We start from the raw sequence: 25,003 nt of genomic DNA on the forward strand, positions 1-25,003 counted from the left end.
CATCCGATTGTTTTATTTTATTTATGTCTCATATGCTCTTTTAGGTAAGTATCACCTTAACTGTTTATTTTCTTTAACAGTTATGTTAAATGGCATCTAATGGTTTGACTTTCATATTTATCATTTCTTGTTTAGTCTTAGATTCAAATAAAATAAACCCATTATGAGTGAGAAAAAGCAAACAAATATTTTGCATTTCTTTAGCAATACCAAAAATAATGCAACTATTGATAATAGTAGCAATAGTAATACTTTACTTAACTGTGAGCTGATCTATTAATCAGAGCCTCCACAGTCCTTGTCAAGCACCATTAGGAAGATCATTATTTTACAAATGTATTTATCTTTTTAAAAAAATTCATAATAATGGTCAGCAAGATTTAAAATTATGAATTTAGTGGTCCGTGAGGTTGGAAAGGTTGGTGACCCGTGGTATACAGTGTAAAATCTTTCTGCAATGTCAAGACACTTCCAGGACCATCTAAGGTTGTAGAACAAGTTGCTGAGGTAAACTATCAAGTGAGGTAAATTATCAAGTGAAACAACCTGGGAAACAGAAGCCTTTTCTGGATCTACCACGTAAATTTACTAAAGCCTTGGAAAGACAGATAACGCATATCAGCTGCAACAATTGCTGGGTTTGAGCCTTTGTAGGTAGGTACAGCATTCAAGTTGCCTCTTTATTATCCAAAGCACAAACAGAAAAACATGACATTTTCATTAAACCTATATAAAGAGGAGAATGGTGGCTCGGAAGGTTAGCTCTCTGGCCTTAGCAGCAATAGATCCCAGGTTTGAATCTCAGCCAGGAGTTTGCAGGTTCTCCCCATGTTTGTGTGGGTTTCCTCTGGGTACTCTGGTTTCCTCCCACATTCCAAAAATATGGAGTCAGGCTAATTGGCTTCCACCCAAAATTTACCTTAGACTGTATTAAACACAAATGACCGAGGTAGGAACATTTGAATATGAGCCCGTTTGAGGGACAGACAGTTAGTGATGTGTTCTGTGTAATATGTCAGCATTATAAGAATACTGTGTGGTAGTAATAATAATAATGACCTGGAGTCAGTGTGCTTTAAACCCTAATGCATGCCAGAAGCTCAGCCAAAAGGCATTTCAGAGAAGATCGAGATGATAGTTGAGCCCGATTGTTTTGGGTTCCCAAGTTCCTAATGGCACTCTGTGGTTCTACAATGACTTCTAGAAGCTGAACAACATATCCAGTTTCAACGCCTACCCCATGGTAGATGAACTAATTGAGAGACTATGCCCTGCCTGCTATACCACCACCCTATATTACCAAAGAGGCAAATTCCCCTAACCTAGTCTGTCAGGAAAAAGACTGCCCCAGAAGGTCATTTTCATTTTAAAACAATGCCCTGAGGGCTACAGACCATTCCAGACACCTTTCAAAGGACGATAGACACGTTGTTACAGCCCAACAAGAAAAATGCCTTGGTGTACTTGACTGACATTGTCATTTTCAGTAGAAAATGGGAGTCCCATCTACCCAAAGTTCAGGCAGTGCTAAACTCGCTGAAGAGAGGTGGGTTCAGAGTGAATGCAAAGAAGTGCGCAACTGGAATGGAGGAGGCAAGATACCTGGGATACGATGGTGGAAAGAGGGCTTGTTAAACCCCATATTAACAAAGTAGATGCAATACAGAACTGTCTATGCCCTCTTACAAAAATACAAGTGCAAGCATTCCTAGGCATAGTGGGGTATTACAGAAGATTGTGCCCAACTTTTCCTCCCTCGCAGCCCCTCTGACTGATCTGACCAAAAATCAGTTATTCGTGGTCAAGTGGAATCCAAAGGCTGAAAAGCCATTTCTAGAGCTAAAGTCAGCCCTCTTGCAGCATCCCATTCTTATTTTTTTCAAAAAATAGCGTTCTGTCTCAAGTTATCTTTGGAAAGGGGCTGCAGTGTTTTTTCTTAGCTACAAACTTATTGAGGCAGAAAAAAGTAAGCAGTAGTAGAGCAATAGTCTTCGCCATCAAGTGGGCCCTGAATTCACTGCGGTACTACCTGTTGGACAGAAAGTTCTGGTTTGTGTCAGATCATACTGCTTTAAAATGGATTAACCAGAACAAGGAGAAAAATGCCAGAGTGACCTGATGGTTTTTGGCTTTATAACAATTTAAATTTATTTTGGAGCAAAAGTCCGGAGGGATGCATCAAAATGCTGATGCTCTTTCCCGGGTTCCGTTTCAACTCCTCTGTTGCCTCCACCTCCTCGGGGGTAGAGACAGAGGGGGGGGGGATATGTAGAGGATATCAAGACTAGGTCTTGGATGGTAGATATATTTCCCCCTGTTTTAGGTCATGGTCCCTCTGAAAAGTTTGGCGATGTGGTTGTTAGATATTAGAGAGCTGGTATTTGGGATAGGAAGGAAGGATCTGGGTGACTTTCGGACTGACCTGGCAGGTCTGTCTATGAGATGTCAGGTAGTGGGTGTGTCTCAGTCTGAGTGTGAGCCTCGAAGCAGCACCAGGAGGCAGCTCCATGTTTATGGAGGACAGACTACCAAAAGCCTTGACAACCTGTGAGTACCAGGCTTCCGCCTGGCATAGCTGCTTGTGGCAGCAGGCCTATTTTTGTTATGCTGGACTAAGCCATTTTGTGTTTTGATTTTGCTGAATGGAAGCTACATTATTTGTGCCTGAATCTGAATAAATTGAATTTTTCGGAAGCACTACAGTGTCTTGCGGTGAGATGACCCCCCTAACCTAATTTTATTTATATATATATATATATATATATATTGCCATTTAGCTTGAAAGCTTGTGAATTACTCTATATGTTATGATGTACAATTTTTGCATTCAAATGTAAATAAATACAATTGCTAACATTTCATATAAGCTTTATAATGTTACCACAATAAAAATCTATCAAATTTATCAATAAATTTTCTTAATAAATGTTATTGGATTTACCAATAACATAACATTCCTCCCTGTGTACAGGAGTGCAATAAAAAATAAAATTTTCACCAATATTGTTTTAAGGTAGACTTATCCTTTTAGTGGGCTATCAATGTGCCAGAATGATTAGAGAAACAAACCAGCACATTTTATTATGACCTAGCACACTACAATGCACAGCAAGATGGTGGGGAAACAAATCCACAAAAAGAGAGAAGGTGTATAAAACAGATCGATAAAGGAAGGTATGGATGGAGGACTGAAGGCATTTTGAAGTTAAAACATTGACATTGGGATAAATGTGCTGGTACGTTTAATGTTGATATTTATTAGATAAACTGTTCTTTTTTTTGCCCAGTTATTTGTATACACTGCAGTAAATGTGTTGAGGAATAGCGAATCTCTCTAGTAATGTTTGTGCACTTTATTGACCTTTCATTTTGAAACCACAATCCTTACACTTGTTTATTATTTATTATGAAATGTGCACAGCACCTACCCTTTCAGTGTATAACACTTTATTCTATTACTTCACAGTATAAGATTTGTGATAACACTGCTTGAGAAATTGCAAATATTTAGACTATTTTTGTCACTCTTGGAATTATTAGTGAACATCATCACTCCTGATATAATCAATCTTCCAGTAAGAAAACCCTCTGCCAAACCATGTGCCCAGCCATTTTTCATCTGGGTGCCGCTGTTGACATTGAGATAAAACCAGTGAGCCACAATGCAAACAAACATTAAAGATATATGTTTAAAACTAAAATAGTTTATATTTAAAATGAAATTGAAATGTTTCTAGGTATAGTCACATACGTCCACCATATAAAGGGAATGACAAATCAAGAATTTCTGCACTCGCCATTTGATGCTCATTTTATTAATGCACCATTTTATTAATGCACCATTACAAAACTTAAGCTATCATACAGTGCTGGACGGACAAATATTGCTCCCTGATCTTCATTCCCGTACCACAGAGCAGAAACTACACCATACAATGCGTCCTGACAGTTAAAGGGGGCTGCTAACCTTCTTTGTACCCCTAAATCTCTGCAGTGGCTACTTGTGATAGATAGCAAAGGGGTACATGTTCTTACTACTACATATTCAGGTCCTTACATCCCCCTTTCCTGGGAAATTAGGGTTCACAGAAGGTAAGTGGCCAGATATGTGTGACAGGGTACCACTGTATGACCGGTATAGTTTTTCATATCTTGTGATGGTGCCGTAGTGATGAAATTTTAGGGACAGTTAGCCACAAGAGTCCCCCACTTGCAGTTACGTTTTCCTTTCCTTATGGAACAATTGGGGTTCATAGAGATTAAGGGGATATCTACAGTATGTGCGACAGGTAGGGTGATATGATGGGTATAACATTTTATTGAAGGGGGGGGGGGGGGGCAAAAGGCATTTTCTAGTTGCCAACATCCCTCCCATCTGTTCCAGAGAAATTAAGGGCCACAGCGTTTACATGCGTTTTCCGCCTAGGCAGGGTTCCATGGCATGAGGAAGGGGTAACCGCACCACAAGCTCACTGCTAGTCTGTATGCAGTCTTGAAGTTCAATGGATGAGCAAGTATATATTTTGGGCACCACAATTTGGAGCGAATTGACAGTACCCAAATGTTCATTGCCATTGAAGTGGCCGCCAGGGGTTCCTAACATGCGTACTTAATTTGGGGACCCTGGTCTTGAAATAGACCCCCTTAATGTGAAAATATCCCTGCTTGTTATGGGGATTTTATGCTTGTGACCCCGTATCTGGCAAGTTATGTTTAGGGGGCTGAAATTTAGTTTAGTAACAGATCTCAGGGTCCCCTGTGTACCCTAAAAATATCACAATTTCTATGACACTCAGCATAGGAGATGTGAAGGTTTATACATGGGGATAATGACAGCAGCATGAACACAGACACAGCTCTCATGGTGCTGCTGCACAAGGTGTGAGATTATGTCACAGTACAAGGTGGGCGTGGAGCAGTCACCAGGTCAGGGCCAGGTCTATAGTACACGCCTACTCTCAGGAAGCCAACACTGAGCATGCTCAGGAAGCTTTCTCTCCTGGCAACACGAGCTCATAGAGGAACACAAGAGATGCGCGTGTCAAATTCCCCGCAAGACAACAAGCTTAGAGAGCAGAGGAATCATAAGGGGCAAAGGTTGGGCACCCTTGCTCTAAAACATCTTCCCATCCTGACAAACAACTTACAGAATGAAAACAGATTTCAAGTTTCAGCTGATATGCACTAATTGAGTATTAATATGGGAGTTATGTTTAACATTAGGAATAAACAAGATTAAAACTTTTTCACATTTTTGTTTTGAACTGGTATTTAATGATTCTGAGACAACCATAAACAAGTACTTCATGCAAAACTAATGTAAAGTAAGGTCTGACTTGTGTGTCATACAAAGTTGCCATTCTGCTGTCATGATGTCCAAAAAAGGGTCAGATATCCACCAGGGAAAACACTATAGTTTTATAAACAGAACCATAGCTCTCAGTGGCTGCTATCAGTTTGTGCCTTAAAGGATGTATAGTAGATACAGAGGAGATACTGTATGTGTAATACAGGCATCCAGTGGCCTTATTTAACAACTAAAGCCAACAACAAGTTCTACCCAACTACCTCCTCCCCATTTCCACCAACACTTTCCAAGCCTGTAGAAAAAACACCAAGATTAGAAACACAAAGTTAAAAAGCAATGGATTATTATTAAAGGATTTGGAAAATACCTATATACATGTAGCCATTTCACCAGCATTTAACAAATATACTAGTTTAGAATTTTCAAATGCCACATCCAAAAATCTAAACCAGCTAACACATTTTTTTCTGTTTGTACAGTACACAATATCTTCAGCATAACTATTTTTAAACCTTTTTCCAAGGGTGGATCATTTTTTGTCTTTCATTTCACAATATGCCATTCCTAGATCTGTTGTAACCCATATATATATATATATATATATATATATATATATATATATTATCCTTCTTTGTCTTTTCTACCCTCCTCCCTATTCATCCTCTGCTTTTTATTGTACCATTCTTCAGCATCTCCTCTCTTTCAGTTAGTTAATTAGTGTTTGTCATTTCCATCTCCTGACGTAGGAGCATCTCTTCCCTGGTGCTGGTTTCCATGGTAACCCAGGTCCAGGGCCTAGTGAGGCCTGTGCGTTTCTGCCTCACACATTAGGCCAAAGCGTAAAGCAGTGATAAGCATGACTTACCTGCCGCACAAAGCTGTTTGAAGTGGTGTCTGAGCTTGTGCTCCCATCTGACCGTTTGAATCGACTTTTTCTCTTATATTTAGCCTGATAAAAGAAAAAAAGAATAAAAATAAATTAGTGTGTGTCCACAGATTCGTGCAAGAGAAGGCAAAGATATTCACATATTACTTATTTCTTTAGTCATAATAGGACTGATTTCTTTAAAAAGCAGAAGTACTGTATATATACTGCAAATTGTTAGCATAAACCAATCAATTTTTTAACTGCTCCTGTTTAATGCATGAAATGGAGAGAAATGGCATCATGAGCAATGCAGACATTCTTTATACAAAATACAGAAACAGTATACAAATGGTCCCGCAGTATATTTTGCCTATAGCCCTGGTATTCGAAAAAATAGTTTCTGTATGTATTTGTAAATACATTCAGTACATGAACTTTGCCTGTTAATCATGAAACACTAATACAGCTGATTAGTTTCTCGATTTTACATAATCTCCTCCTAAAATTACCTAATTGGTATGTATGCTAATATCCTATAAGTTTACTTACACCCTATATAATCACTATCATCACTGCTCCATCCATTAACTGATTAATAATGACTTTAGTTTGGAATACTTTAAACTCTTTGGCACTTTTTCTATATATTTTACCTTAATTTCTAGAACTACGTTATCATAACTGTAATAACAACTAGCATTTGAATCATCATTTAATTGTACAGAAATGGCTAGTACCCTTTGGACAATGGATAGTATAAACAATTGTAACACAGTCTTTTAATTATTTCCTATAAAGTCCTAGCTGCAAATCTTAACCCTTTCAGTACAACACAGCAACCCTCAATCTGGCAGCTCCCATCCCCCTCCCCGCAGCATCCTGTGTTTACCTGCTCACAACCAGATGTCTGTGAGTGAGTTAGGTTAAAATGTACACACACATTCTCCCCCCTTTTCTCTCCAGCTGTCTCCAATCATTTTATATGCACAACCTGCATTTGACATAGTTGCATCAGAAGGTCCATATTTTATATTTTTGCCTGAGCCCCTCTGTATCTGCTACATTTTCATTAATCAGCATCATAGAAAATCACTTGAATAGTGGGATTCTATTTAATTTTTTTTTTCTTTACAAAACACACAATGTATGTGTACCTATATTTGCGTTACTAAGGTTTAATTTATGTACTGGGATAAAAGATTAGGAATAAATCTCACCTGCAGATTGTGTCCCTCTAACACATCCATCTGGATCTCTTGTGTAGAGCTGGACGGGGTCCTGGCCATCCTGTTCTGCTGGACCATTGGTGAGACCACCCTACTTACACACACAGATTGGCTCTAGTCACCAGCAGTCATCTCTCAAGCAGTACCTGAACTATGTGTTAGAGGCAAGCTGAGAAGAGGGGAGGGGAGGAAAGGGAGATAGGGTGGGTGATAGAATAAGAAGGAGGAGAGCTCAAGCAGACACAGGGAGGGGACAAAATAGCATGGAGGAAAGAGTGGCTGGCAAATGACAGATGAAAAACTGGGTGACGAATATTAGACAAGACTAGGGTGAGGTATTCTAGCAAATGAATATGAAGAGCTGGAATGAAGCACAGGCAGCTGTGCAGGTAGGGGACATAGAGTTAGCATACCTGGAGGAGAGATACTTACTCATAGATAAAGGAAGATGCAGAAATAGTGGGGTTGAGGTTAAACAGGTTAAGCAGTAGGTTAAACATAAGAGGAGATGCAGAGACCTTAAATTTGGGAGAAGGAATTTATCTTACACTAGGAAAATATGGCAATTTCCAGAACAGCTAATGCAGAATTGTGTTTTTAAATGTATAGGATAGGTGCCCATTTATACAAAAAAGCCACTTATGCTTTATGACCCCTACCCACTGAACTAACCTAGTGCACCCTTGTACCCATCCATGGGCATAGTTGCCCTGTAATCGTGCCTTTGTCCCCTGTTGTTTGTTTACATCCCACCCAACTAACTTTCAGTTTGATGGTCACATCTGGGCAGTCGCTTCCCATCAGGCCATCTTTTAGGGCAGCAGTAGAAAATGACTACCTAAGTTCAGTTGACCAATTGTAAAGAAAAGGTTGCATCTTGATTGAGATGTAAATATGAATCAGGGGAGGGGTGGGTTTTTCTAATAGGAAAGAGGGGTTTGTTTGAAAGTGAACCTATTCTTTCAGGGTGTCAGTTAGGTTTCGTATATTTGGCACACTTTACAAAGATTTAACACAAGGATAAAATCTAATTTAGGCATGTGCTGGAATGAAGCACAGGCAGCTTTGCAGGTAGGGGACTGAGAGTTATCAGAACTGGAGGAGAGATACTTACCCATACATAGGAGAAGATGCAGGAAGAGTAGGGTTGGAAAAAAAAAGCTCATTTCCACATAGGAAAGGGTTCAGAGATAGCAAAACTAAAGGTTAGCTTATGTAAACATAAGTAGAGATGTGGAGACCTTAAATCTGGGAGAAGGAATTTATCTTACACTAGGAAAGTATGACAAATTCTAGAACAGCTAATGCAGAAGCCACATTCCTATTTTGCAAATAATTATTTGGTCGTCCACGGCTCTGGCGCACGGGCCAGAGCCGTGGACCCTGTCTCGCATACAGATTGCAGGCTCAGGGAGGTGGGTAGGTTGTCTCTTTGAACACAACCCACCCACTCTACCATCGCAGGCTCAGACCTGCGATGGGAGAGTGGGCAACACTGTCATAACGAGATGGCTAAGCGGCAGCATGAAACCTTATCCAGGACTGAGGGAGACAAGTGAGGGAAGGACAGATTTGAGTGCCATCAGCATACAGATGGTACTGTAAACCAAAGGAGGATATGAGACTACTGAGTGAGGAGGAGAGTTGGAGAGGAGGAATTACCATTGGAAGAAACTTAAAAGGACAGGACAGACAGGTAGGAAGCAAACTGAGGGAGCAGTGTCACTGATACCCTTGGAGCGCAGAAGAGGGTGATCAACAGTGTCAAAAGCAGAGGAAAGATCTAGGCAAAGGTGGAGGGAAAAGTTGCCTTGTGACTTAGCTCTGTGGAGGTCGTTGGCCACTTTAGTGAGGGCTGTTTCGGTGGAATGGGCAGCTCGAAAGCCAGATTGGAGAGGGTCAAGGAGAGAGTTGGTGCTCAGGTAATCGGTGAGTCTTATGCATAACAAGGCACTCAAGAAGTTTCAAAACATATGGGAGAAAGGAGATAGGATGGTAGCTAGAAGGTAGGGAGGGGTCTAGTGGAGGTTTCTTCAGAATAGGGAGAATAATGGCATGTTTGAAAGCAGAGGGGTAGATACCAGTAGAAAGAGAGAGGTTTAAAAGTTTGGTTAGGGTGGGGGACGGGTTGGAGGAATGGGCACAGAGTAGATCAGAGGAATTGGGTCAAGCAGACAGGTAGTAGATGGAGATAAGAGAAGAGAGACTTGATTTAGAGCAGAAGTGTCAAACTCAAATACACAGTGGCCCAAAATCAAAAACTTAGACAAAGTCGCGGGCCAACCTTGAAATTTACTAAAAAAAAATTGAGGTTTTTCCTTCTCATTAGATAATAATTCATATGGAAACAAAGAAGTTTTGCTTCACATTCAGTCTGGAAGAATCCTATAATAAAGAGGCATGAAATTTTTTTTTTTATTTTATTTAAGAAAAAAATCTTATGCCTCTTTCTCTATCTGTAGCCTTCTGAGTTAAAGCTCAATAACCTTTTTGCACAGGCTAACAATAATAATAGCAATTTTCTTCTATGAAAATCCAACCTTTCAAGTCTATGACTTGGAGTAGCAAGGAAAAGTACAGCTGAGGGGGATTTCTAGAAATAGCGCTGCTACAAAACTTCTCAATATTACTTGCTTCTATAAAAGAGTCCAATGTGGGGACACGCATAGGCCCAGAGCCCGCTGGTCTATAGACGCCAGTGATGCTGGGAATTGTAGTAGCGGCGATATTTCAATGCAGCGGCAGGCCATTTGCAGTTCATATTTAGGATTCCTTTGGGGGCCAAAAAAAAGGCATTGAAGGCCAGATTAGAGTAACAGGGCTGAGGGGTGGCCATTGATGATTTACAGGTGGAAGGGGTGGATATGGTGGCCCAGTGAGTAGAGACATCATGTCTGATTTTGTCAATTTTATCTGTAAAGTAGGTGGCAATGTTTTGGGCAGAGAAGGTAGCTGTGGGGGGAGCAGGTGTGGGTTTTAGGAGGGAGTCAATTGTTGAGAAGAGGCTGTGTGGTTTGGAAGCCTGAGAGGAAATGACAGCGGAGAAATAATTTAGCTTGGTGTCAGTGAGTGAGAGGCCAGATTTCCTCAACTTGCACTCAGCTGCACGAACATTCTTTTGTAGATGTTAGATGTGATTGCTGTGCCAGGCTCGGGGTTTAGCAGGACCGGGGTAGTGGAAGGTGGCAGGGGCAACTTTATCCAGAGCTGGATGGCAGCTTTATCTGGAGATGGGATTTTAGAGAGGGTATGGGTTAGGGACGTAAGGAAGTTTGAGAATAGGTTGTGGTCAAGGTTACGGATATCTCTCTGCCATTGACCAGGTCTGGGATGTGGCAAAGGGGGGCAAGAATTAGATTGGTTGAAGGTGATAAGATTGTGATCAGTAAGGGGAATTGGCGAGTTGTCAAGAAGGTTGAGGTTGCAGAGTTTGAAAAATACCAGGTCTAAAGTGGATATGTGTGGGGCCATTTATGTTCTGTGTGAGTCTAAAGGAGAAGGTAATGGAGAGCAGTCTGGCTGAGGAAGGATGGTTGGGGTCATCCACTGCAACATTAAAGTCTCCGAGGATGAGGGTGGGCAGGTCATGGCAAAGAATGTGTCGGAGCCAAGAGGCAAAGTTATCCAAATATTGTAATACTGGGCCGGGGAGGGGGGGGGGGAGTAGACAACAGCAAACAGCAGTGGGGGTGGAAGAAAGGACTTCAAACAAGGTGAAAATAGGAGAGGGCGGGGTAGGAAGGACCCTGTATGTATAGTTATGGTAGAGAATGAGACCCACACCATCCCCTACTTTGTTGCCAGGTCTAGGGGTATGTGTGAAGTGCAGGCCTTCATTGGAGAGACCAACAGCAGGGGCAGAGTCTGAGGAGGAAAGCCAAGTTTCAGTGGGAGCCAGAAAGTTTAGAGAGGAGAAGGTTGTGGATAGAGGCAAGAACTTTTGGGTTGGGTGAATGGGAATGAAGATAGGAGGAGGGAGTATCTTGCTGAAAGTGTAGGGAAGAGAGAGGCTGTGGGAGGGACCAGGGTTGGGTGAGATGTCACCAGAAAGTAGCAGTTGAGGGAAAAGGTGCAGGAGCACAGACAACCAAAGCAGTAGAGTGAAGGAGCAGAAACTATGGGCCTGATTTAATAAAGCACTCCAATACTGGAGAGAATACACTTTCATCGGTGAAGTGGCTGTTCCAGCAAACCTGGAATGGATTTCTTCCAGTCATTTGTTATTTTCAACCACAGTGTTTTTCAACCTTTTTTGAGTCATGACACATTTTTTACATTGAAAAAAATCCATACCTCAATCAAAAATGTTACAAAATGACACTCTGTAGCTAATTATCTTGTCTCTAAGATTAAACATGGCAATTAAGCTACCTACTGCCACCCACTGACATGTAAAAAATATTACAATACTCTGCCAATCACTACAGCACAGACACTCAACAATGGTAATTGGATAATTTCCCACGGTACACCTGAAGATCCCTCACGGCACACTAGTTGAAAATCACTGTTCTAGCAGATGTTTTGAATCCTGGACCAGATCCATTCCAGGTATGCTGGATCACCCAGCTTCACTGATGAACGTGTATTCTCTTCAGTCTTGGAGAGCGTTAATAAATCAGGCCCAATGAGGTAACAGACAGGTAGTGAGGAGAGGGGATAGAGCCAGCAAAGAGAGTGCTGGGTGAATAATACATTTTACCAGATAACTGTGAATCATATTAGTACATTTAAGAATGTGGCAAACTGATGTCCATGTGAGCATGTCCTGTAATAATGGTTATTTTGAAGCGTATAAGCTTGTTGAGTTCCAGGAGTGGGATGGGATAAGTCAGTCACAGAGTTGACCTGGTGAAATAGAAGTTGAGGATGGCAGCAGTAGAGGTTGTGTTGGAGTCCAGGTGGATGCTTAATGATGAATCAGTCCAAAGACATGAGATGGGAGTTGCAGAGTGTAACTATGTATACAATCCTGTTCCAATTCCTGGTTCAATTTATTGGAATGGAATATTTAAACCAAGATACCACCATGACAAGTTAGCAATCTCAGTTGTAGGGACAGCATTTGCAGGCTAAATATTTTTTTTATGACAGAAGCACTTCGTGAAACACTGTGGGGTCTCCAAATAGTCAAACATGCATTTCCCTGAAATATAAGAGATGGTATACTCATCAATGGTCTATTCCTCTTACATCCTCTCAATTGTAGCACCGCAGCCTCTATAGATCTTTTTGCATTCAACTTTTCCAGTAATGTCAGATACCTGTGTTCCTTACTGCACACAGTTTTTATCAGGGTTGCTCATTTATTATCCATATCAGCAGGCTTGATCTTTGACAAAACTGAATTAAGGGCAGTAAAAAAAAAATACAGCATATCTGCACAAATCAAATTTGGACCATGATCATTAATCAAAAAGGTATCATTAGAAACAGTTGTTATATAGAATTGTGCTTGTCAAACGATGTGCTGTAGCGTATTAGTGTAATCAACCAATTGGGTGCAAAAGTCATCAACAATGCAAGCCTGGTTCATTTTGACAATGGTTAGGTGGTCAATTTTAGCTGTTGACTGGTGAGATTAGCCTTTCAGTCAACCATTACACTCCAGCCATGCTGAATGCCCTCCTAAGTAGACATCTATAGTAGGTCTGGCAAACACCTCTAGTGAATTTTCCGCAAGCACCAACAACAGGTCCGTCTTGGACACCCAGCTGCCTTTATATCTGCTGTTGAAGGTATCCAAACTGGAACTGATTAATTAACCATCATGGCTAGGTAATGTCTGTGGGTGCTTACTGTGGATAGAACTGGCTGCTGCTTTCTGAAAAAATGTACAACCTCTTTGTTGAACCATGTCCTTTATTGGTAGTGGTGCTTCCTGCTTGTCTACCATAGGTGGCAGAGCTGTGACCATTAGCAGATGGATCCTTGCTGCCACAAGTAAAGGATAGCTTAAAAGTACTTGACGCATGCTGACTTCCATCTTCTCTGCTGCAGTGACTGTTTTCACACTTGACCCTTATAGTGTGGATCCAAGATGGTGAGTACCAATCAATGATCATTGTTTTTGATGGCGCCTATGCAAGGGTTGTTTTGTTAGCAGAACAACTTGAAGGTATTTAGACTGCTTACCCCTGAGGATCCAGCTTTATGTCAGTTAGGCAGCAAAACTTTGTCTTCTGACTGATCCTCACATCCAGGTATGATGTCGGGGGTTTGAAAGGAAAGCCAGAATGTCTATGGCATAGCCTCCTTCGTTTTCTCCTGTTTCTCTATCTGTGTCCAATGAATAAGGACACGAAAAGAAAGTAAAGCATCCTCTTGTTCCACCTGTTCTTTTGTACCAGCATCCTTCTTTACCTCTTCTTTCATGTGCCCCATGGATGGAGACATGAAAGACAGGTAGCCTCCTGTTGTTGCCCAAGGCCATTTCACCTGTACTGGGTGGGTACTGCTTAGCTAGTATTGTCGTTGGAAGAAAGACAGGCTTTCATTCTCCTCCTCATTCTTCTCCTGTGACTCCAGCTTTTTACATATACCAAGTATACACATGTACACAAAAACTTGGGGGATCTGGCCCTTCCTGGACAGGGATACCAGCACTAGATTTTGGAGACTCAACCTTTTGTTACTTTCTGACACAGTATTACAGAACAGCTAAAGGAATTATTTTGTACAGAACTCAGCATCTCTTTCAGATCCCTCCATGGTTTGAGAAGCACATGAAATTGTGGTACGTTGAGTATTCAAATGGATGGTGCACTTCAAAATAGTAAAACAGCAGGACTTGAGGTGGCTTTTAGATCAGATTCAGAATTTAAAGTTAGTTTCTAAATTCATGCATGTGAAACAGGTCTTGTTGGGCCTGCTGGAGATAAAACAGTATCTTAGAATCCTGTTATCCTCTAAATTCTGCTTGAGTGGCAAGTTTTTAGCTAGGGTACTTCGCTCCAGATGTCTTTCACACATAGTAGAACATATTAGAGACCATAAGGTCTGTAAGCTCTACTCCAAGTCAGAAGACATTGCTAGTCAGTTACATTTCTTCAATGAATACTTATACACTCGCTCCAGATGTCTACCACACAGATCCTTCAAGTACCATTGGTGGAGGGTAGACTCCAAGAGGTCGATGCCTGCCCTAAAATGCCTAATGAAGTAGCCAAGGCAATAGAAGATCTGTGTTACTTACTTCTTCCTCACTAAAGCGCAGGCTCCTCTCTCCTGCACATACGGGAAGTTCTGAGCCCGGGCGAGCCCTGATTACTGCTTACACTCTGCGCTTTGGCCCTTCTCAGGGCTCATACTATTTTTGCACAAACCATGTCCACACCATCCCAGACTCCAACCAATCACTCTCTCAGAGGCTAAATGCCCAGGAAGCTCCTCAAATCCAGGTAATTCACCATCTTTTTGTGCTCACTACTCCCCTGGATCAGTTTTTGGCCCACTCCTGTGGGGGCTGAGCTCACTTGGAACAATGAGACACTCCACACTTACTTCTGGCAGGGCCTTTGTCACGGCGCCACAGAGCAGGGTGGTGGACCCTTTGTGTCACCAGCCCAGGGAGTAGTGATGTACATGGGGCGCAGAGTCTAAGAAACAGCCCTGTCTTCTTCAGGGTCTATAGAGGTAAGGATGTTGTTCTGCAAGCTGCTGCATGGTTTGCGGCCCCCGTGCCCGCCAAGGCAGGTGACTGCTGACAAGCACGAACAAAGCGTGGTGCCGGAGCATGAGACAGAGTGGTCAGGCAAACCAAAGGTCAGGGCAGGCGCTGATCAGGAATAGTCAGAAGTCAAGCTGGGGTCAATACACAAGCAAATCAGGAACATAAGACACAGACTGGAACAATGGAAACCTGGAAGCAGAACCAAATGGAACTCCTTGTCCAATCAACTTCTTGTAGCTCTGCTACCATGGGCAGTTTGCCCACAACAACCATGTCCCCACCAAAGAATACCCATTTTACGTTGTCTACAGCAAACATCCTCACCACTCATCTATTCCTTGCTCTACTGACGTACCTGCACTCAGTGCCCTGCAGAGAAACTTTAATAGTATCTGAATTTCTACCTGTGAGCATCTGAAACATGCAGCTCTCAGACATAAGAAGTTTGCAGATCGGCATTGCCGAAAAGTACCTTCTTTGAAACCTGGGGATAAAGTCTGGCTCACCATGAAGAACATCCGTTGCAAAGTCCCTTCTTTGAAGTTTACTTATCGTTCCTTTGGACCTTATATCATTTCAGCTATGTTTAATCCTGTTTTGTACAAGCTACACCTTCCTCCACATCTGAAGTTACCCAACCCTTTTCACATATCTCTGCTAAAACCATTAGTCCTCATTTTCTTTTCTCATCCCTCACCTGGCTACTCCTGCTTCTGATTCCTCTCAAGAGTATGAAGTTCATGAAATTCTGATGTGTCTGCACCTCTTCTTGCCAAGACGTTCCATCTTCACTTTCTTCCTAAACCTGGACCTCAGCAGGTGGCCCAGTATGGGGGGGGGGGCAATGTCACACCTCTTCCTCACTAAAGTGCAGGGGCCTCTTTCATACCTCCCTGCACATGCGGGCAGTTGTGGGCCCAGGCACCCCTGCTTTTCCAGATTTAATCAGAATATATTAAAATCAAGATAAATACATTTTGCAGACTTTACATATATGATATCCTGCTACCCTCCTTTGACCTCCAGGCCCTAAAACTTACAGGGCTTTGTTATTATGTAACCTACCATATTTATTCGAGTATAACGCACAAAATTTTATACCAAAAAAAGAAATCAAAGTTTGGATGCGCGTTATAAACGAGGGCTGGGGTGGCAGTGGCAGCTGGTCCATTGAGGGCGTACGCGAATTGTGAGTTTGCACTGCGCCTTTTCCGGGCTGCAGCCGCTCACTGTACGCGACGCGGTGACGTTTTTTTTTCCTTCGCCCTCGCGTACAGTGAGCGGCTGCAGCCCGGAAAAGGCGCAGTGGAAACTCACAATTCGCGTACGCCCTCAATGGACCGGCCGCCACTGCCACCCCAGCCCTGCCACCCCTGAATTGGGTTTGCCGCTTCATTTCCTCGCCCACACCTTACGGTAAGCATTGCTTTTGTATCCCGTTAATTCAGTGTTTTGCGTACCGTGTTCTTCATATTTTAATTGATATACTGGTACCCGTTAGACAAAATTTTATACCGATGTTTAATCGAAAATTAGGGGTGCGCGTTATACACGAGTGCGTGTTATACTCGAATAAATAGGGTAAATGTAGATTACAATTCCCTGTTAACAAATGTACACACCACTATTGAAACTAAGTATACATATACAAATATATTAAAAATTCATGGGTTGAAAAAAAAAAGTGACTGACATTTTCTTTAAATATGTAACTCAAATCTTTCAATTCAATCTACCTGCACACACTGTTAATGGAACTAGAACTATATTAATATAGATTTAAACTTTTCGGGGGTTATTTTAAAAAGCCAAATCAGCCAAATCAAGAATCAAATTCCTCTTATAGATGTACAAACTGTGAAACTGAAAAAGAATGCAGACTAAGATGCACTAGTAACACTAAGTGTGAAAAGCCTACACTGAAAGCAGACCTATCATCACATTTGTTACTTTATATAAAGGAGAAGATAACCCTTTTTAATGAAGCAAAAAATATAATTATTTTTCAAAATACATTTAAAAAAATATATATAGATGGGGAGAGGGCCCTCTATCTGTCTTTACCATCGTGGTGGTAACACTGAAATGGGAGCCCTTACCTCCTGGGCTTTTCCCTGCAATAAAAAAAGATTTGCCAATCTCACGCACGCACATGAGATCAGCAGCTGTTTTTTTTTTTTTTTTTTTATTCTATTGACAGTTCTGCTTTATTAGCAGAGCACTGCCAGTCCCAACAAGAAATGTGCAGTAGCTTTCTCAGCACTACATTACTCCATCAGTGACCTAACTAGTAAATTACATAATTAATATCAATCAAGAGTCAGCCTGCTTACAGCAAACTTCAGCTCTATATGTTCCACATAGATTTTCTTCTCCAAACATATCAATCACCAAAGAGAAAACCGCAGTATTAGTGTCCTAACAACCAGTGTTGATTGACGTAAGAAAAGGGAAACCCTGATGATACTTAAGCCGTCATCAGGGTTTCCCTTTTCTCAGCCAATCAAGGGAGAGGTTCTATCAGGACACTGCTCCTGAGTCCCCAGTGGGGCATTGGCACATGTTCTGCACCTGTGTGGGTAGCTCAAGCGTCATCAGGTTTTATCCATTCTCAAGCCAATCAGCACTAGAAGTAAATGGGGAGACTTGTCCTCATTTGCCCTGTAGTGCTTGGGGATCCCACACTGTCAGGAGAAGTGCAGCCATGGGAATCATCCTTTCATAGTGGTATTACCTGTAAAAAAGTTTAATACAGTTAATCACATACATATAATAAAAATGCTTTAACATTAAAGTCTTGTCTCATTATTTATGTATTTACACCTATCAGGAAATGAGTAAGGGGTTTTATGTACCTCTGTACCTATTCCCTAAGGTTAAAATTAAAACGCAGCAAAACGCTTCATAGGCATTTATAAGAGTTGTTCAGCGTTTAAAGGTAAGCTTTAAAACACCTATAAACATAGTAGGAGCATTTATATGTGATTTAAGAACACAGCCTAAAAGCAGCGACAGCTACTCATTGAAATGGTAGCCAGGGGTTGCCTCTGCCCTTTACAGCAGCGGTCCCCAACCTATGGTCCGCAAGAAAATTTTGGTGCTCTGCAGGTCTGGGTGTTGGTTCACCCCCCAGTGGGGTCAGGTGAAGGACCATGTCTCCGGAATGCATCACAGGCTCAGGGCAGTGGGCGGGTTGTGCGATGGGACAGTGAGAGGGTTCTGGCATCATGATGTCACTCTGGGGGAAGTTTCTTCCCCTTTGAGTGACACACGGCTCCCCACGCATGCGAGGTCTGGAGTCTGTAAATGAAGCGGTCTGTGACGTCCAAAAGGTTAGGGACCACTGCTTTCCAGGGTCTGGGTGGGGAATACACCATGTCCAATAGGACAACTGCCTGGCTGCCACTACTAAACATGGTTTCCAGAGTCTCCTGCTCCTCCCCAACCACCTATTGGTGCATTAGAGCAGTGATTTTCAACCACTGTGCCGCGGCACACTAGTGTGCCATGAGAGATCTTTAGGTGTACCGTGGGAAATTATCTAATTACCATTGTCGAGTGTCTGTGCTGTAGTGACTGGCAGAGTAATGTAATACTCTTCCATGTCAGTGGGTGGCAGTAGGTAACAGTTTTCTTGTTTATTCTTAGAGACAAAAGAATTAGCTACAGTGTCATTTTGTAACATTTTTGATTTGTGGTGTGCCGCAGGATTTTTTCAATGTAAAAAAATGTGCCGTGGCTCAAAAAAAGTTGAAAAACACTGCATTAGAGAACAGCCTGCCTTGTAAACTGAATAAATGTTATGATTGTTGACGTTATTTGGATCTTGTTAAACTGAATCAAATTTGTATTGTTCGTGATCAGCAAGAATCCAAACAGCAATGTTTTATGTATTCGAGGCTTTCATATGCCGCAGAAGATGGGTGAATGTATGACAGCAAGCAGGATGTGGCGCACAAAAGTGCATAAAATATTATAGGGGTTCTCTAGGTGTATATTAGCAGTGTGTACAGCAAAGAAGTGTGGAAGGAATAATGGTATGCATTATCTGCATTATTAAGAAATAGATCACAATTGTCCCGGTTTCCCCAGGACTGTACCGATATCCAGCAGTCAGTCCCGCGTCCTGGGAAGCCCTTGTATTTTCCAGAAGGCAGAAAATTATTAAGTGTAATTCATTCAGTTGCCACTAAATGGCGCCAATAACCACATAGTACAATAAGGGTAACTAATCTGCTCTTGATTTCAAGAATAGCAGAAAAAAGCATAACAAAGGTTTTTTTTTTGAATAATAATAATAATAAAAAAAAACACAAAACGCTGTTTTAAAGCACTTTTAAAAATAGGGTGCAAAAGGAGAGGCAGATGCCAACTTTCAAATGTTGGGAGATATGATAAAAAGTTATGGAATGGCATGGGGCTGAGAGTGTACAGATCACCAAACTTTACCTATTCTATACTACAAAAACTATGCTTTACCTATTTTACCTAAACTATCTAATGTACAGAGCTGCGTAATATGTTGGCACTCTATAAACCCTGTTTATTAAGAATAATAATAAGACATATTACTTTAGGTACCCTTTATTTCACCACACTCCATCTTTTTGCCATACAATGAAGCAGTATCATTTCTATTTTTATACATTATGTTGGAATTAGGATTTGCATCTGCAGATGCATATTGAAGCCAGGTCAAGCTTCATACTGTACAATTTCTTATTTTCAAGTAGAAGCCAGGTACAAATGATATGCATACTCATCAACTCGTAATACAGCATGGGCCAACTTCATCCTGTACAATACATATCTTTATATAAAAATATAAATATATATACATATATATATTATAATATGTTTTCATACATTCAAAATTGTTCTATAATTTCTACCAATTTAATTTTCTGATTTTAATTTTGTTTTCAATTCAAAACTTTTCAGCCGACCCTTAGGTTAGGGAGCCATGTTCTCTATTCAGCGTCAAGTAGAAGATAACAAAGTAAAAAACGTATATTTATTTTAGTATTTTTTTACTTAAAGTGTTGCAATATTTACTAAAAAAAAAAAATCCTGCATTATCAAGTATAATAACATAACACAATCAGTCTTTCATGACCACTCCATGGCAGCACATGATGGAGTTAATTCCTTTCCAATCCCACTCTCAGGACCTAACTAGATAAATTCAAGGTGGTCCATAGCCTGGTGTTTCTTCTTTTTCCTTCTGTGTACTAAAAAATTCTGTAGAGATTTTTATTTATCATTATTACTCCCCATTGGGGCCCAATGGGGGATGATATTCCCCCATTGGGCCATAAGATATTCCTTCACCTTCATTGAAAGGCTTGGGTGGATGGTGAATTTAGATTTATTTTAAATAAAATTTTACATTTATTTCATAGCATGTCCTCTTTAATTCACAACGGCATTTAAAGTGTCATTGGACACCTGCTGTAAGGCGGCAACCTAGTCTTGAACCTAGTCCCGGCATATGAATGGGAAATAACTAGTCCACACAGGGAGGAAAGCTGAAAAATACTTAAAACACACAAGGAAACTGTGGATAGAACTTTTTTGACCAAAAGTAACAGCAGTTAAGGCTTCAAGTTCAATGCAGTAGTGAGACATAACCTGATTTAACAAAGCTCTCCAGTATTGGAGATAAGAGACCAATATGGGAGAACCTGGGTGATCCAGAAAACATGGAATGGATGTGGTCTAGGATTGAAAACATTTGCCAACTAATAGCTAGTGCTTTTTAGGAAATGTATTTCAGGTTTGCTGTATCGCCCAGGGTCTCCCATGATAGTTTAATTTTTCATGTCTTGGAGAGCTCTATTAAATCAGGCCCATTGTGTGAATTGAAGAATAGGTTGCCGTCTTGCAGTAGGTGTCAGAATGATTCCTATTCTTGCATTACATTTATATACAAAAACCCTTTGCAGGCACCATTTATACTGAACAAGTCCTTGAATTATGCAATACAAAAACAAAGTAGAATTTTTGTTTTTGGCTGCAGAATAGAGTAGAATTCTAGGTTGGATTGGGGCCGCACATTTGCATCAAGTTTCTACATTATCCTGTCCAACAGCTCAGTAGAGGGACTCTTTCATGGGATAAGAATTTGTCACATTGTCAGGAAGACCCCACATCTTTTAATTCAAAAGCAAAGCAAAGTGACTCACTTAGGGCAGGAGAATTCTGTAGAGCAACCATTGGCAGCACCCCATGTTGTCATAAAGGCTCTCCGCCTTCCAGTACAACAATCAAGGGAAGTACTCTATTTGGGCAAGAGAATTCTGTAAGTAAAAACATGGACAGGGCACAAATTGTCAGTATGGCATCTTCCAAGCCAACAGCACAGTACAGTGACTCCTTTTGAGAAGAGGAATTCTCTAGAGCAAGCCCTGGAAGGGCCCTATGTTGTTAGCGAGGCATCCTGTGATCCAGACCAACATCACAATACAGTAACAGCTTGTAGCCAAAATATTTCTGTAGTGCAAGTGTCAGCAAGTTCCCACATCTTCCAGTCCAACAGCACAGTGGAGTGAATACTTTTAAGTAAGAGAAATCTGTAGAACTATCCTGCCTAACTTAAGGAGAAATAAAGTGCAGCAGGCTGGAGTAAAGAACCTGTGGCAGCTAGAGCGTTCCCTAGAATTGGTATCCACAACATCTGGGCATCAAAACAGTCAAACTGCAATGTTGATACAGGAACAGCAGTCATTTTGTAGCAGCAGGTGCCATGCCTTGGTTCCCTCAAGACCCTGGCAATTCTATTTAATTGTACCAGGCAGTTGTGAGAATGAGAAGGGTATAAGAATTTGGATCAGCAGCATTTTTTCTAGGAGTTGTCTCCTCAAGAACTATGTGGCACTATTTATACAAGTAAATGAGAACACAGCTTTTTTGCCACTTTTGAATGTTGTGTGGTATATAGTCAACCAAAAGATTGCAACAGCAACAACAAAGGTAGTGGCAGCAGGAGTAATCCCAGGCCATGGTGACTGACGACCACAAAATCTGACAAAGACTCCTGTATAGTGAAACAGCAGGGTTGGGGCATATGCTGAAGCTAAAAAAGTAGTCGTAGAGGGAACAATGGTAGATGGCAACTGAAAATCATAAAATGTTGTAAGGAACGTAATCTGGTCAAGCAACAGGGCTGTGGCATAAGCAGCATCTTGAAGTGTAATGACAGCTGAAACAATTCCAGGCCATGGCAATTGGCAACCAGAAAACCTGAGAAAAGACCCCCTCAATATACTCAAACATCAGGACTATGGCAGTGGCACACTGATAGGTAGTGGCACCAAGAAAAAAACCAGGCCTTGGCAACAGCCAGAAAATATGGGAAATATAACAAACAGCAACACTGAGGATTCTCAGGTTTTCTGGTTGTCGGTTTGTAGTTATATCCTTCTCAGGTTTTTGTGACTGCAAAGTGTTCCCTCAAAACCAAGGCAGCGTTTCAAAACTAAAATCAAATTTAGAAGTGAAAGCAGTAGATAAGAGTTTTTGGCAGCAGGCATGTTAATTGATTATTGTTAGTACAAAAATAAATTTCAATATCATAGAAAACTTTGAAGACTAAATCTAACTTTGTAAAAGGATGTGCTTTTAAAAAAAACGCAAAATGTATTTTGGGTAAACACATTAGAAACATTGTTTTATATTTTATTTTATTGCTATATATAATATATGAAAAAACACCTGGACCTGAAGGTTTCCCACCAGGTAATATTGGAGGGAATGTCAGATTTTCTGTTTTTTTAAATAGAGCCCTCACTGTTATAAGTTTGATATTTACAGAATCACATACGGTAGAAACATTTTTCTAACATTTCAACATGGAATACTCCACCTGTGCTTTTGGCACATGTCCTTTCCACCAGAGCTAAATTTTAATTATTATTACACAGTATTTATATAGTGCCGACATATTGCGCATTGCTGTACAAAGTCCATAGTCATGTGACTAGCTGTCCCTCAAAGGGGCTCACAATCTAATGTCCCTACCATAGTCATATGTCTTTAATACAGTTGAAGGTCAATTTTGGGGGAAGCCAATTAACCTAACTGCATGTTTTTGGAATGTGGGAGGAAACCAGTATCCAGTGGAAACCCATGCAAATATGGGAAAAAAACCCTGCAAACACTTTGCAGATAGTGCCCTGGCTGAGATTCAAACCTGGGACCCAATGCTCAAAAACTAGAAAAGAGGTAATATTCTAGCCAGTCAGTTTCTATTGTGGATAGCAGTTCCTAGCATGGATAGACTACCATTCGCAAAATGTGAGGTACCATTAAAGATAGCAAAAGAATCTGACAAGTATTCATTCACCCTGACCAAGGCTATAGGTTTGGAGCAAATCTAGGACATCATATGCTGCCCCAAGTATACAGATTTTTCATGTTCCATGAAGGTCCAGTCTACTTAGTCAAACTCTCAACATCAGTTGGCAACAATAGTACCGGAGTTGTTCATGATCTAGCAGTGTAGCTACTGAGCAATCTAATAGTATTATCTCTTGCCTTTCTTGATAGCATGAACCTGTCATAATATATGTGTTTATGTAAAAGAGACTGTAATCAGAAAGCAATTATCTTAGTAAACAATTTTAAATCTTGGTTTAGCTAGGAGGTTGATCTATCTCTCAAGCATAAAGGTGGATCCTTACGCTCCATTGGCATAAAAGCAATTTTAGCCTGCAGGGAATCCATAAAAAAATTGGCCACCTTTGGCCGGGGAATTAAAATCTTTCAAAAAGTGAAGTGCCATTTTGTCCAGGGAAGACCTTTTTTAAGGCAGGGGTAGCTACTGACAGAACTGATGTCCCACTTTGAAAATTGGTGATCAGGCTGGTGTTTATTGTAGAAAGGGAAAGGCGATGTCCCTCCTATCCTCCTATTCTTACCTGCCTGATTGCCACCCAGATGTCAAATTTCACTGATCTGTGCAGCTCAGTATTTGTTGCCAGGCATGTCTAAAAATCCCAGCTTCACTTGTCGATGCCAGGTCTGCATGAACACTCCACCATGCAGGAGTCACATCATCCCAGTGCAGCCAATAAAGGTTGAAAATTAGAATGCAGAAGAGAAGTAGAAAGAAGATGGCAGAACAGGTGCGTAAAGAATGGGTAAAGCCTCCAGCCAGATTAGTCAACTATATATGTACAAAAGTACACTCCTTTGTCACTGAAGGGCATTAGCTTGCACCCTTCTGCTTTTATTACTAAATTCGACATTTGGTCAAGTATGCTTTAAGTTTGGTCAGAGAAGACAACCAGTCCCCAAGTATCTCCAATTGCTTGCCTAGTTTTTTAACCATGTCTGTTTATGAACAAATTCAAGTTTGTAGATCAGGAAAAATATTTCCCAATTCTCCTACTGCTATGCTCTTTAAGTCTGTGATATCTTGGAGGAGTGAATCGCTTGGCCTGTACGTCCGCTCTATGAAAGCACTGTAGCATGATCCAACAGGGTCCGGAGGACCTCTGAAATTGGAGGGGAAACATTGGACACACTTTATTTTCAATTAGGTTATGTTATTTTTCATCTCAATTTACCTGTTGATTTTGTTATTTTTTTTTATAGTAAATGGCAGAAGGGTGACAGGTATTGCTTGGGCACTGGTTTCATTTCCACAATGTTGTACTTCTCCATGAACAACAGTTGTTCAATTCCTGTCATTGTCTTTTACCTTTTACAATATTTACATTTCCTCACCTTGAGAGATGGCACCCAATGCAGGCATGCACCTACAGCTCTATCTTACGCTTTACTTTAAATTTAAAAAACTTTTTTACTCTGTTTATCTTTACTAATATAATTTCAAATTGTTGCATAACAAGGTGCTGCTGTTTTAAACAGCAAAAATATATAAATATAAGTATATAACACAATATGACAAATTCTGAACAGAAGGC

At 40.9% G+C, this 25,003-nt stretch overlaps 1 protein-coding gene across 1 annotated transcript in view; it reads right to left on the minus strand.

The window, feature by feature from the left end:
• Window positions 1-7,684, minus strand: part of CACNB1 (calcium voltage-gated channel auxiliary subunit beta 1) — a 65,161-nt gene extending 57,477 nt beyond the window's left edge. Inside the window, exons 1-2 of the mRNA XM_072413696.1 lie at window positions 7,394-7,684; window positions 6,174-6,257 (exon numbers count right to left, since the gene is read on the minus strand). Coding sequence (XP_072269797.1) covers window positions 6,174-6,257; window positions 7,394-7,480 — 171 coding nt within the window. The 5' untranslated portion in view covers window positions 7,481-7,684. The remainder of the gene's footprint in view (window positions 1-6,173; window positions 6,258-7,393) is intronic.
• Between the last annotated feature and the right edge of the window lie 17,319 nt (window positions 7,685-25,003).

Source organism: Pyxicephalus adspersus, chromosome 6 (genome assembly GCF_032062135.1).
Source record: "Pyxicephalus adspersus chromosome 6, UCB_Pads_2.0, whole genome shotgun sequence".
Classification (NCBI taxonomy): domain Eukaryota; kingdom Metazoa; phylum Chordata; class Amphibia; order Anura; family Pyxicephalidae; genus Pyxicephalus; species Pyxicephalus adspersus.